At 44.0% G+C, this 13,763-nt stretch overlaps 1 protein-coding gene across 12 annotated transcripts in view; it reads right to left on the bottom strand.

The window, feature by feature from the left end:
* The window catches only part of ALDH18A1 (aldehyde dehydrogenase 18 family member A1), a 40,280-nt gene extending 27,146 nt beyond the window's left edge, over positions 1-13,134 (bottom strand). For 2 of the 12 annotated variants that reach the window (XM_065672512.1, XM_065672513.1), the window contains exons 1-2: positions 7,721-7,866; positions 982-1,205 (exon numbers count right to left, since the gene is read on the bottom strand). In XM_065672512.1, the coding sequence (XP_065528584.1) occupies positions 982-1,205; positions 7,721-7,835 (339 nt within the window). In that variant the 5' untranslated portion in view covers positions 7,836-7,866. Of the gene's footprint in view, positions 1-981; positions 1,206-1,720; positions 1,815-3,992; positions 4,117-4,411; positions 4,452-7,461; positions 7,546-7,720; positions 7,867-9,474; positions 9,587-11,621; positions 11,726-12,745; positions 12,914-12,959; positions 12,999-13,046 lie in introns of those variants that run through there. The other 10 variants (XM_065672517.1, XM_065672519.1, XM_065672516.1 and 7 more) reach the window with 10 other exon arrangements.
* Between the last annotated feature and the right edge of the window lie 629 nt (positions 13,135-13,763).

Genomic DNA, 13,763 nt, shown 5'->3' with positions numbered 1-13,763 from the left:
CATGTTCAGTTCCCCATCCCAGAGTCATAATTTCATTTTAGAGACTCAATCCATGAGTTGATCCCCAGTTGTTTCTACAAGTAATGAGGTTTCAGGCTCTCTCCTGGACAAAATCTGCAGATGCTCAGGTAATCAGGAAGGGTCTACTCTTTCTGCAGACATCACAAAGTTCAGTGCAGCTTTACTACTAGATCCAACTAATGTCCCAGTCATGTCTTACCTACTGCATAAAAATCTCACTGTGCAAAACTCCCCCTCTATACTGGGTGTGGCCAAGACAGAGGTAACTTTCTTCAGAGGGGCCCGTATTGCACTGTGTTTTGGATTTCAATACCAAAACAGTGTTAATAACATTTTGTTGTTTTGCCTGTTGCTAAGTAGTGCTTGCATGGCATTAAAGACTTCTCTTTTTCCCATACTGAAAAATACTTTCACAGCATCGAGGCTTTCTTTTTCACACTATGTCCCATCACAGTAGGTAGGTTAGGGGCTGGGCAAGAAGTTTGGAGGGGACACATTATGGACAGCTGACATGAACTGGCCCAAGGGACATTCCATAGCGTATAATGTCATGCTCGGTAAGGGAACTGGCATAGCAGAATAGGAAAGGGCAGGGGCTGTCTTCCAAGGTGGCTGTCACCTGGGGACTAGTTGAGCATATGTCTGCTTGTGAAAGCTAGTGAGTGATTGCCTTAGTATCCTTGTTTCTTTTCCCCTTTCCTTCACTTATGGGGAGTGAATAAGGATTTGGGTGCTTAGCAACTAGTCGGGGTCAACCCACCACACCTTCAGACACTTATTTACTGAGTTACATGGTTTATCTGCCACCACAGCACAAGGGATGAAAAAGCGAAAGGCCAACATATTGCTTTAATGGGCCATCACCATTTTAAGAGTTTTACCCTACAGTCTTCTGTGCCATCCAACAATCAACAAGTATCTGAAGTTAAAACAAACATTCCACTTCAGTCCCAGAATTACCTGCTCTACAATAGATGCCAGCCTCCCAAGTGCCAAGCCACACTCATCCCCTCGAGTCACAACAGCACTACCCAGCTTCACTACAATCCGCTTTGCATGCTTCAGCTCACTACGGTGCGCAAATGATTTTCCATGTGCACGGCTGAGTGGCATAGTGATAAATGGGATGCTGCTCCAACAACGGATGGATTCATTCCTTAATCTTTGGTTATGGCGAGGGAGATCTGTGGTTAAAAAAAAAAAAAAGAAAGAAAAAAAATGCAGTTTTGTTTCATTCAGACTTTAAGGCCTTGAAGTCATGTAATGTTTCCTCCCTTTCCAAGGCTACAGCTCACAATATACACTTCTCAGTGACTGGCAACGAAGAGCTAACTTTCAAGTCACAAAAATAAAGAATAATGTCCGAGCAGCACTAACCGTCCTTAAGGTATATAAGCCAATACCCCACGTGTCACAGAGCTTTGACTCTGCAAAACTAGGAGCCCAAACTGAAGGATGCTGTAAAAGAGCCCATACAGTTCACATTGGAAGTAAAAGTACTAGTTTTAAAAACATTTCCCTCCCTTTGTCTTATTAGATACAGCTAAAGAGCTTTCCTGCCTACAGCAGTGCCAAAAGCTTGACTGTTAGGAAAGAAAAGAAAGACAGCTTTTACAACATCTCTAAGTCAGGTGTTTTTGCGTGTTGCTTAACTAGGGGCAGCAGAAGAAGGATGATGGACATATGAACTGGAAGTCACCTTCACACAGGATAAATAAGCATTGGAGACAGAAGAAACAGTCAGTGTTACTCAGTTAAGATTCATGAGGCTGGCACTTCACCCAAGTCAATGAGCTAGGGAACACTTCTCCACAAAAATCTTTGTTTTCAAAATGCCTGCAAAGGACAGCAAGACCACTATCAATACAGCAGATTAAAGAGAATAGTGAAGATTTGTCCCGGTTTCGGCTGGGACAGTTAACTTTTCTTAGTAGCTGGTACAGTGCCATGTTCTGGATTTAGTATGAGAATAATGTTGCTAACACACCAATGGTTTAGTTGTTGCTCAGTAGTGCTTACTCTGAATCAAGGACTTTTCAGTCTCTCAATGTTCTGCCAATGACGAGCTGCACAAGAAGCTAGGAGGGAGCAGAGACAGGACACCTGACCCAAACTAGCCAAGGGGGTATTGCATACCATAGAACATCACGCCCAGTATATAAACTGGGGGGGTTAGCTGGAAGGGGATTATCGCTGCCTGGGGATGGGATAGGCATCAGTCAGCGGGTGGTGAGCAATTGTACTGTGCATCACTAGTGTTCTTGAGTTTTACTCCTCTTTTTCCTATTCTTATTATATTTTAATTTATTTCCATTACTAAACTGTTCTTATCTCAAACCATGAGTTTTAACTTTTTTCAATTCTCTTCCCCATCCCACTGGCTGCGTGGTACTTAGTTGCTTGCTGGGGTCAAACCACAACACTATTAAGGTACAATCACAAGGAATGGTCTGGATCCTTTCTAATTGACAAAGAGGTGAACCCAAACACATAGCGTCACAAAGTTAAGCTGAAGGAATGAAGGCAGATGGAAAGCACTTCCAACATACCTCATATGAAGCTCTTCAGAGCCACAGTGATTTGTGTCTGAAGAAGGAGTCATGCACATAATATATAAATTGCACAAGGTGTCCCTGTCCATGGCAGGGGGGTTGGAACTAGATGATCTTAAGTTCCTTTCCATCCCTAACTATTCTATATTTCTGGACCTGCAGTCCAAGCATGTCAGCTGGATAATTAACATAATATGGATAAGCCACACTACTTGAAAAAAACTTAAACTAGGTTTCCTTATTCAGTATCTTCTTGTATTGCTATTCAGAAAGTGCATTAAACCAGGTGAACTTTGGACAGTCTCAAAAATGCCAGGACAAAAAAAAAAAAAAAAAAAAAAACCAAAACAAAACAAAAAAAGGCTACTGACAGCACACTCTGGGACCGAAAGTGCAACTTAGTCAAAAAAGATGTCAGACATTCATGAAAAAATTACAGAGAAGATTGGAAGATCACACTGGATACTACTGAAAGGCATTTAAAGAACAGTGCAATCATCAGGCATAGTCAACATGGTCAGGCAGCTGGACTAGATGATCATTGCAGGTCCCTTCCAACTGAACTGTTCTAACCTAATCAATTCTAAACAATATTTCACCTGAAGATGCAGAGGCTTCTTTACAAATCAATAAACATGGTCGGATTATGTGATTTTATTTAATCCGTTCAGTCTCTCTGATTTTGATGCTCTATAATACAAATAAATTAATTTATAATTTAAAGTGACTATTCTGGGTGTTTTTTCTGCTGGAGAAAGATAGAAATGAACACAGTGCAATAGAAAAGAGAAATCAGTAATAATATTTTAAGTAAATATTTTGCTCTAAATGCAGAAGCAGCTTAAATGAGTAACTGTAAGTGAGGGCTGCACTAACATGGCACACACATAAAAGCAGAGAATGTGTCGAGAAAAACTCATCTAGAGATGAGTTTCACTTACCCCTCATTTTCATGAGGTACTATTTGAGAATGCAAACAAGACCTACAACACGTATGAAAGAATGGGTGAAGGAATCCAATTTACCTGTTCTTTCCAGCATTATACGTAACTATATAGCAGTTGCCTATCCTCATACAATATGATCAGAAAGCAGTACAAACAATTCATTTCCAATTCTCTTGCCTAGAGCTTTGGGATTTAGAAGGCAGCTTTTGAGGGGTAACCACTGTCTGAAGAGAAACCAAGAAACTACTCGTGTTTTTTTATTTTTCTGAAAAAGAAAACAGTTCTAGAATAAGCAGCAAATTTCCTTCCTCTCCACTGAAGTCCTAACTGCTAACCTTGCTCTATCCTGCATAAATCTGTCCTTTGAATAATGTTAATGAGGTGATTTTCCTTAACACAGGAAAGAGTACAGGCATGCCCAGACACATACTGACCAGCATTATTAGAAACGTGTGCTTTCTCTCATACATACATAAATGTGAAATGGCTGCAATGGCACGTGACGATAACACAAAGCACCATCCAGGGGAGCGGACAAGAGGGCTCAGAGCAGCTCGACACAACATTTTGAGATGCCTTCTGCAAGCCAAGGATATCTGTAAGTTAAAGTAAGGGAGGAAGGGGGAAAAACTGGTTAAACATCAGTGACTTTCCATCTATATTTCTCTCTACACCCTCCCCCCAACTCTTCTTTGTCCTGTACAGTCTTAATGAAATTTCCTTGTGCAAGAGACAGACAGCCCACACTCTCCATTTTGCAGAATACTCAGACTGTGACTTAGAAGAACCAAAGATCCCTATTCCCTCCCTACCTGCTGGCAGAAGATCATTATTAAAGATCAAGAACAAAATATGGTCCTCCAAGAAGGGAAAGACCATTAGTGAGCATACCTACAATGGAGAAAAGTGGTAACTTTGTCCACAGAGAAACCTGGAAAAAGGAAGAGGAAAAAAAAGGAAAAAAGAAAAAAGATATTGAGATGGTTGTAGCAGCCACACTTCCCTGTACACCTCACAACAGAGCATCTATTATACTTCATATGAATCTCAGACCTATTCAATATAGAAGATAGACTGATTCCCTTTCACCTGAGCACTACCAAATGACAAGATGTTAAACCATGATTACAAATAAGGACACCAATTTCCAAGGTATTTGGCATTAGTTTCCCTTGACTGAACTTGTAAACACTCAGAACTCTTGTTACAAAAAGTCCACTAGAGCAATTACTCAGCAAACAAGGGATACACAATCAGAAATTTCCTGTGGCAGGTCTAGTTGAAGTAATGCATCCAGTATCACAAAGGAAAGAAAGGAGATTAACAAGAACCCAGTTCTCCCTGACAGTGCTTAAGCCATGAAACCTCTCCTCTCCCTTTTACAAAATTTGGCTTCTTTTAATTGCTTTCTATCCCTCTGCACTATTAGAATAGAGCAAACAGCATTGCACAAGCTGTGGTAAGGAGAAGGTATTGAAGAGAGGACAAGGAAAGCTCATAATCACTGCACTGGAAGACTGCTATTACAAATACCATGAAAATTACGGCACCTGGCAGTTCAGCATGTGTACATGAAACTTAAAGTTGCTTCATTACCCTGCATCAGTGTATTGTTATTATACCTCACTATAATCCTTACCAAAATATACACCTCTACATAAGGCAGCTGTCAGCAGATAACGTTCTCCTTTTTGTCTAGTAAAGATTAAGTAGCACAGCATTTTAACAATATTAATCTGCAATGTCCCTCCAGTTCTGAATTTCATTTGATACGCAGTATTGACCACTGCCAAAATGAGGCAGACAAAGGACTTGGAGCAGATGATACAACTGAGCAAGCAGTTCAAGTTCTCATAACAGGGCAAGTTTAAAGGACCTTGTTAACAGTACCAACCAGACATGCCCTCTTTGAACCTCTCCCAGGCGCCTCATGCACCTGCCTCTGGGAGGCACAACAATTCCCACTGTTCATGTGTCTACCTGTTTGACCCTTCCACCTTGAAGTTCACCCTGGCATCTACTGTCACCCATCATCTTCCCAGTAGGTAGGGCCTTAGCTGTGTCTCAGAGGGATGCTCGGAGTCCAGCAGCTCCTAGCTAACAGCAGGTCCTTTATCCAGAACCCTTCGACCACAGTTATCCTGACTAGAACTGCCTGTTCTTCTGGCAGCAACTTTCACAGACCATCTACTTTAGGGAACAGAACCAGGCACTCTGCCTGAAGTTTCACCCCCAGTTCCTGTTACAGCCTTTCCTGACAGGCCTTCGACTCCCACTGCAATAAGAATCACCTGGTGTTGCAGTCAGTAAAATACAGACCCATACTAGCTAGACTAAGCTGTGCTGTCTCTTCGGTTGCTTGCACTGATGTGCCAGAGGACCACTTCACATTCTCACTACTGGGCTGCCGGCAACTAACAGCAACCTTGTCTTTTGGAAGACTGCCTCTCATTTCCCTTTGCCAGAGACAACTTTGCTAATAAGCAGACAATGAGGAGTGAGAGAGAAGTGGTAGGCAGTGCAGACCTTTTGAAGGAAGGAAAATAGGAAGAAATAAGAAATAGCACTAGCACATTTTTGAAACTAGCTTGTGAGAAAAGGCAAAAATACTAACTTAACAAGAAGATAAAACCAAAAATTTTAAAGCGGCAGCAGACATCAAGAAAAGGAGATATGTGAAATGGGAATGATGCCGCCAGAGAACACAGAGCACAAGACACACTGTTACAAACTGTTTTTCAGGCTAGTATGAAGCTGCAGAAAAACTCCCTTCTCTCCTCTCACTCAATATAGGATTTAAAGTTAATTTCAATCATTATTTTCCATTTTACCCCCATTTCCATAATTTCCATGCCTGAGATGGTTCTGGTTTACAGTAACAAACCGAAAAATGGTATGTAATTTAGGGGAAAAAAAAAATTAAAATTAAACTCTTCTGCCTTACTTGGAGGGCAGGGAGCAATAACATGAAACACAACATGCATTATTCAGGTATTTCTCCAAGACTAGTATCAACTTCAAAATCTATTTCTTTCATTATCAGAGGAAAACCCACTCCCTCCAAACCAGTCTCCAAACCCAATTTTTAAAAATATAATTCTCCTATCACCTCTTTAATAAAAGTTATCCTTATATTATCGCTTATAGAAAGCAATACCATTGGTTAGTTTTCATTAATTTATGATCTTCAGAATGGCTGTTAAAGTAACACAGTACACTTAGATTCAGTTCAAAATCAGTGTTAAGTGACTGTCACCTTCCCAAGCATCAGAGCTCTAAACCCTAAAACTGATGCCGTTAACAGCAACAATCTATAACACTTATGTTTTAGTCTGCTGGCTGCTGGCTGCAGGCCCATGGGATGTTCAAAACTATTCACAGTGAGTTAATAAAACTGAACATACTTTTTTCAGTGTTATATACAAGGAAACCAAAATCCTGTAGAAAGTTACATGGAGATAAATCCAGGTTTTGTCTGGTTTTTGGTTTTTGTTTTTTTTTTTATTTTATTTTATTTTATTTATTTATTTAAACAGCTATGTTACCAATTAAAACTTTTGTAGGAAAATTTAAATCTGCAGTTCTTGGTCCAAACTCAGAAACCTTCCCACTGGGAAGCCAGTTCAGAAGACTTACTAAAATAAAGAAAAGCTTCAAATAAATTGTCTTCCAAACAGTTCGCACATAGCTTTGCCCAGGTTCTGTAGAAGTTATACACACAGAGAACAGGGAATTCAAAGCAACATGCACCACACCATTCCTTTCTACCAAGAATCAGCAGGACAGTGTGGTCATAGCAGTCTGCAATTCTTGGCATTGCCTTGTGCAGCAGAATAAAACCCTGTCACTGGCCAGTTAGAATGGTTCTAAGTATCACTTTCAATCTGGTATCTCAATAGAGAGCATCTGCAGAAGCTCAGTATCGTTTCATTCTGTTATACCTTGTGTGTAAGTTAAGCAGCACCAGCAGGGTGTACAGCAGCAGCACTAGAGACAGCACCAGGACCTCCTGCCCTTGAAAGGGTGAGCTGAGGAAGGGCACGATTCACACTAGGAGCCAGCAGCACCCACTCGAGCACAGACAGGAAGTTCAACTTAATGAAAAGCAATGGCAGACAAACTACTTCCTGCACACATATCAGTGACACCTGCAGGCGTCACGCCTTGGCCAAGCACGTAGATCCAGCAGAATTCCCGTACCTGACCCCTCCTGCTGAAGCTGCAACACGGGTGTCCAGGAGAAGCAGTACCTGCAGGGAGCACGGGAAGCAGAGGTGGCCGCGCTAGCCCCAGCCCTTCCCAGGAGATGCCACATCAGCGCTGCAAGCACAGCCTGAAAACCAGCTGCCGGCTGACGTAACCCCAGCGCCTCCAGCCTCATTCCTCCCACCAGCACGCACACCTTCCTGCCTGCTGGCCCAGCGGATGATGTAATTCTACTCCACGTTGCAGCACAAAATCCAGCGCTTTACCAGTTACAGCATTAACAACTGTTTTCTGTCTAGTCCCAGACTAGTCCAGACAGCCCTTCCCACAGCTCAGGCTGCCTAGCCATCTCCCACATCCAGCTTCCCTTGACCTGGATTCTCCCTGTGCTGCAGACAGTAGATGAAAGCAATCTGCAGCGAAACTTTTGAGTGGCTTCGCTTCCTCAAACACTTTATCTCCTTTGTTTTCTCTGCAGCCCAAATCCCTCCACAAGGGCCAAGAGTGCTGGCTTTGCTCTTCACTTATCTCCCATATCTCATTTACATCAATTTTTAAATTAAGAGAATTATTAAACATTTAGGTTGGAAAAAGACATTTAAGATCATTAAGTCCAACCATAAGTCTATCACTACCAAATCCACCACTAAACCATGTCCTGAAGTGCCACACCTACATGTCTTTTAAACCCCTCCACCGCTGTGGGTATGGTGGGAGGGGTGACTCCTCCACTGTCCTGGGCAGCCTGCTCCAATACCTGATTCCCCTTTCAGTAAAGACAGTTTTACTAATATCCAGTCTCAACCTTGCCGGCACAGCTTCAGGCTATTTCCTCTTGGCCTACCACTTGTTACTCGAGAGAAGAGGGGGACCCGCACCTCCCTCCATCCTTCTGTCAGGTATAGTTGTAGGGAGCGATAAGCTGCTCCCTGAGCCTTCTCTTCTTCATGCTAAACCCCCACAGGTCCCTCAGCCCTTTCTCATCACACTTGTGCTCCAGGCCCTGGTTCAGCTTTGCTGTCTCTCTCTGGACCTGCTCCAGCACCTCAATGTCTCTCTTATAGAGAGGGGCCCAGAACCAAACACAGGATTCGAGGTGCAGCCTCACCACTGCCCAGTACCAGGGGGTGATCACTGCACTGGTCCTGCTGGCCACACTATTTCCCACACAAGCCAGGATGCCATTGGGCTTCTTGGCTACCTGGGAAAAAGCTGGCTTATGCTCAGCTTCGTCAGTACTCATCCCCAGGTCCTGTTCCCTGAGCAGTTCTCACAGCCGTGGAAGCCTCACAAAAAGTGAACAATATGCATGTGCTGGGGGTAGAGTTCAAGACACTTGCAAAAACCTCAAGAGTCTCAAGAATTAACAGAAGACCCAACTCACAATTATCACTATCTCCACACAAGGGAAAATGAAACAACACCCCCAAAACAACCACCCAAAATAAATAAAAGGTCATCACTTTGTTAAAAGACTATCTAGAGATTTCCACTTGCTAGAAGTGGATTTTGTTTTCGTTATCATAGTGCACATAAACCCTGCTCTCCCCTCCTCCCACTCCAATTATTAGCAAAGATAAACCCGGTGTATATAACTGCAGAATAAAGACAACTCCAACACCAGAATGTTGTTCACTCACAATCACAGCAGCTGATTTTTTTACATTAAGCCAAGCCTTCATTTTGTTTTGGGCTTTTTCTTTTGCCACAGATAACAAGAAACAGTACTGCCCCCATTTTAGGCTCACCTGGCCAATTTTTAGCACATGCAACTTCTTTGAATGTACTTCCAAATAAAAAGCAACAGGTTCTCCTCTATCCCTGCAGATGCTGAGGAGCTGCTTTTCTTTTTTTCAGACACTGAAACAGAGGAAGAATTGGTAAGAGAAAACAAACAGAAACTAAATTGGTACTTTCATTTATCACATGAAACTAGTAGTTTTACGGAAGGATGCTTGTTAGTGGTAAGGAATCCTAGAGTTCCTACCTGTCATCAGTTATTCACCTCAGTGTACAGCAAGTATAGTAGGAAGTGAGCAATGGAAAACTATGGTTTCAGATAGTTAACGGTAGTGAACACCTTGAGTAATCTTCAAGACAGTTCCATCTTCAAGAAGAAGATGGCATTAACAGTTTGTGCAGGCAGACATGCTACAACCCACCTTCAGTCCTAGACACAACTGCAACAAACACAGGTTTATCTCTGTGCAAAGATTTCCCCACACACACCTAATTAAAACAAAAAAATAAAAGGCACAGAGTAGCTGCTTTAGTCAAGATTACTAAGTGAGGAACACAGGGACACAAATTCGTTTAAACAAGCACTAGTCCTCACTATGAAACCTCAAGATAGGGTTACTTAGCATCTTTCAAGTATTTCCTTACTCCTAACATCATCTCCCTACTCTTGCATTGATCAAATCTGCCTACCTTCTTCTACCATCTGCTTTCAGCACTGAGCAGCAAAACATCCAGTTTCATCAGCTGTTAAGGATAAAAATCATAGAACTGGTATCGCAGTTCTGCTCCAGTTTTCCTACAGCCCCCAAATGAACATTGTACAAGTGCCAAAGATCATTTAGGAAAAGCAGTCAAGACTGAATAATCATTTCTAATAGCTGTGGTTAGTAGAGTGACAATAATGTCACAAAGCAACAAGATGCAAATCAGGTACCTGGACACATGTTCATATCCAGGAGTAACTGTAGAAAGGGACATGCAAGGATAGAATGAAAAGTCCGAAAAATGTACACTGAAGTCAGCACTTTTGTTTAATGTTTCAGGAGAAAGACTACTACATTTAGTACCCTGGCCTTTCTTAAAGAACCTCTTACAGAAATTTTAGTTGCACTTTTTCAGCCTGATTTTTCTTTCTATTCATACCCTCCCTATCCAAATCCCTATTGTGGAACCTCTTCAACAACTGCCTTTTGGCAACAGTTTACTCAGCCAGCCACAACTTCCTAAGGAAAACTAGAAAATACTCACCAGCTGTAGGATTTATGTCTAAGCCCCTGTCCTACCATTTCCACAAGCAGAACACCACTCAAAGCAGTATTTCTCAGCATCTTCAACCTGAAGGGAACCGTGCATGCTCAGCTCAGCGGTCCCTCCAGTTTCTTATTTTTAAGCCATTTGCCTTTATCTACCTTTTTTTTTTTTTGTTCTCTGCCCTCACAATGTGCTTTTTTTGGGGTTGGAGAGAAACAAGATGGCATTTAGTTTCTATAAAGGCTAAGCTAACACCCAAATCCTAATGGAGAAAATGAAAATAAAACAAAACAGTAGAGCAGTCTGTCAGATGCCCAGACAAAGTACACAGGCAGGACAAGAAAGCACTTAAAACTACCTGAGTACTCTCCTAGTCTCCAGCTTTGTGTAGCTCTGGGGCTATTCACCTTCTCCACACCAATCACGATTTTACAGACATACAGTGCACCCACCCTCTCATTCCTCCTTCTGCTGTTGTCCTAGCACCAGAAGTGTGCCAGTTTTGGCACCTCTCCTGCTCAAAGCTGCAGTTCCCACCCCCCTTCAAAAAACAGCTTTTTACCAATATCGCCAGTGATCATGGTCATGGTCATAGACCAACTGACCCACCTGTCTATACAATCACGTGAGTACTGCCACCACCAAGAGAGAACCACAGCTACTTCTTAGTCTGCACTGCCATTACTACATCAGTATAGGATGCTCTTGCTGTTCTTGTATCAAGGCTATTTCATATGTACAATAACTTCCATTGCTCTTCCTCCACCTCCCCAATTATCCTAAACAGAGTTCAGCGTATTAGTCAAGGGAGAGTCCAGAACTGCACAGAATACTCACGTTTGGACAAAGCAAGGGTTTATAAAGTTACGTGATACGGTCTTTTAATCTGCACTTCATTCCTTACCTGATAATTTCTGACATTCTATTTGCTTTTTGGCTTTCACTACACTTTGAACTGACTTCAGAATATCATCCGCAGTGACTCTCAGATGTTTTCTTCCCTGGATGCTGCAGAAAAACATAAAAAAGCATTGCATTCATATTCTTACTAATACAACATGCAACAAGAGCAGCTGAAGAATTGCTGAGGCAAAACTGAAAGGTGCTCACTCTGCCACTGAATACACTTCTTATAACAACTCTGGCAAAGAGCAGTTTACAAGGGGAAGGTGGTACAGCAAACAAATCAGTAAAGCACTCAACAAGAAATTACTGACACAAACACAGAAAAGGTAACACTTTCTAAAATGGCTAAATATAAATATTTTAACACAGGGAAGAAAAAAAACCCATTACTTTAACACTTAATAAGCTGCCTCTCAGTGTTATCAAGTTTGAGAAGAGGAAGAAGGTAAACACTTCCAAGCATCCATCACTGTCAGCACAGCCATAAGCATTTAAGTGAGCATTTTAGTTATTTTTCATTTAAGAAATTAAAACTGCTCTTGATTTCATAGTTCAGACACACTTGCCAAAGGCTTTTGGAAAACTGCCTAAGCTTTGCTCGTTAAGTCTCCTTTATCTACAGTTTTATTACTTCTTTCAGGGAGCTATCAAGTTTCTTAAAACCCCCTCTTATCTGCTCGTGTTACATCTCCAGTGAAGAAACAGCAAACAACACCGGCTTATCACCAAGAGTTAGGCCACAACCCAGGTAATCGCTTTTATGTGTCACGCAAGTGTCAGGAGGGTTTGAGTATTTTCTTTGGATATGGAGAAATCCTGTGAGTAGACACAGGAGATGAGCAAGAAAAAGGAAACCTCAAGAGGGGCAACACGAAGAATAACGGGGCCAACACAGCTCTTATCGATTAGTCCAGCGCTTGCAGGGGCCCAAACCGCAACTCCACTCTGCCAGCATCTTCTCTCTAGCAAAGCCCTGAGGCCGCCAAGATCTGAACCAAAGCCTACGAGGCTCTGGGAAGCCCGCGAGGCCCAGCACGCAGGGAGCGCCCCGCAGCAGGCAGCGCCGCAGCGACTGCCCATGGCGGTCACGGCGTAGCTCGCTTCCCCCACCCAAGCGCTCACCCCTCTGCTGCAAGCAGCACGGAGCCCACTCCCGGCCCTCCCGCCGCAGCCGCGGAACCGACTCTCGGGCGAGCGCACGCGCCGCTACGAGCTCCGCCGGCGGCGGGGCCGGCCACCGCCAAGCCCCGCGGCCGCAAGCAGGCCCCACCCCTCTCACAGCTCGCGGCCCCGGCCCAGCGGCGCGGCAGGAGCGCGCACACGCGCCAGCACTCACCCTCCCGGCGCAGCCGCCCCAAGCGCGCCCCCGCCCGCCCGCTCCGTCGCTTCCCGCCCGGCCCCGGCCCCGCCCCCCGGGACGCACGTGCGGCGGCGCCCGCGCGGCGCTGTTCCGGCTGGGGGCGGATGCCCGGGCGAGCGGGGGCCCTGCGGAGCCGCCCGTACGGCGGCGGCGGCAGCGGGAGGCGCGCTCGGCACAACGGGGCGACGCCGGGCGCGGGACGCCGGTGTCCCCGCGGCGCTGTTGGGCGGAGCCAAGAGCTCGGTTATCGCGCGGCCGAGCCGCTGCCGCCGGAGGGAAATAGCGCTTTCTAGGACAGTGCTGAGGTGCCGCCGGTGTGAGGCGGTGACACGCTCCGTGCTCCGTCGGTTCTTAAGTGATCCAGTGAGGAAGCCGGATCACGCTTATGTGTTCTCCGGGTAGCTGCTTCATAAGGCACACGGACACAGAGTGGCACACAGGGAAGCCGAGGAAGGCAGGTGTTGGAAGCACGGTTCGTGAGGCACCTCTCCTTTCCTACACACCCTATGGCGGTAGAACAGTGGCTGTAACTTGGCAAATGTAACAGTGGATCATGTACATAGTGCCTGAAGAAAGTGGCAGCACATTAAGGAGCTTATAAACACTTTGAAGCTGCCTTGTTTAGCTTTTTCTTTGTATTTTATGTACATTTTACATTATAGAAGAGCAGAATGATCTCAGAATATTTCATTTCAGAAATTCATTCTCCCTATTTCTGTTTGCTGGGCAGAGGTGGGGGGTTGTAATCTATGATGAAAGTTAAGTCGGACTCTTTCAGAC

This window comes from Lathamus discolor, chromosome 3, assembly GCF_037157495.1.
Source record: "Lathamus discolor isolate bLatDis1 chromosome 3, bLatDis1.hap1, whole genome shotgun sequence".
NCBI lineage: Eukaryota > Metazoa > Chordata > Aves > Psittaciformes > Psittacidae > Lathamus > Lathamus discolor.
This window is presented reverse-complemented; position numbering and strand designations above follow the sequence as displayed.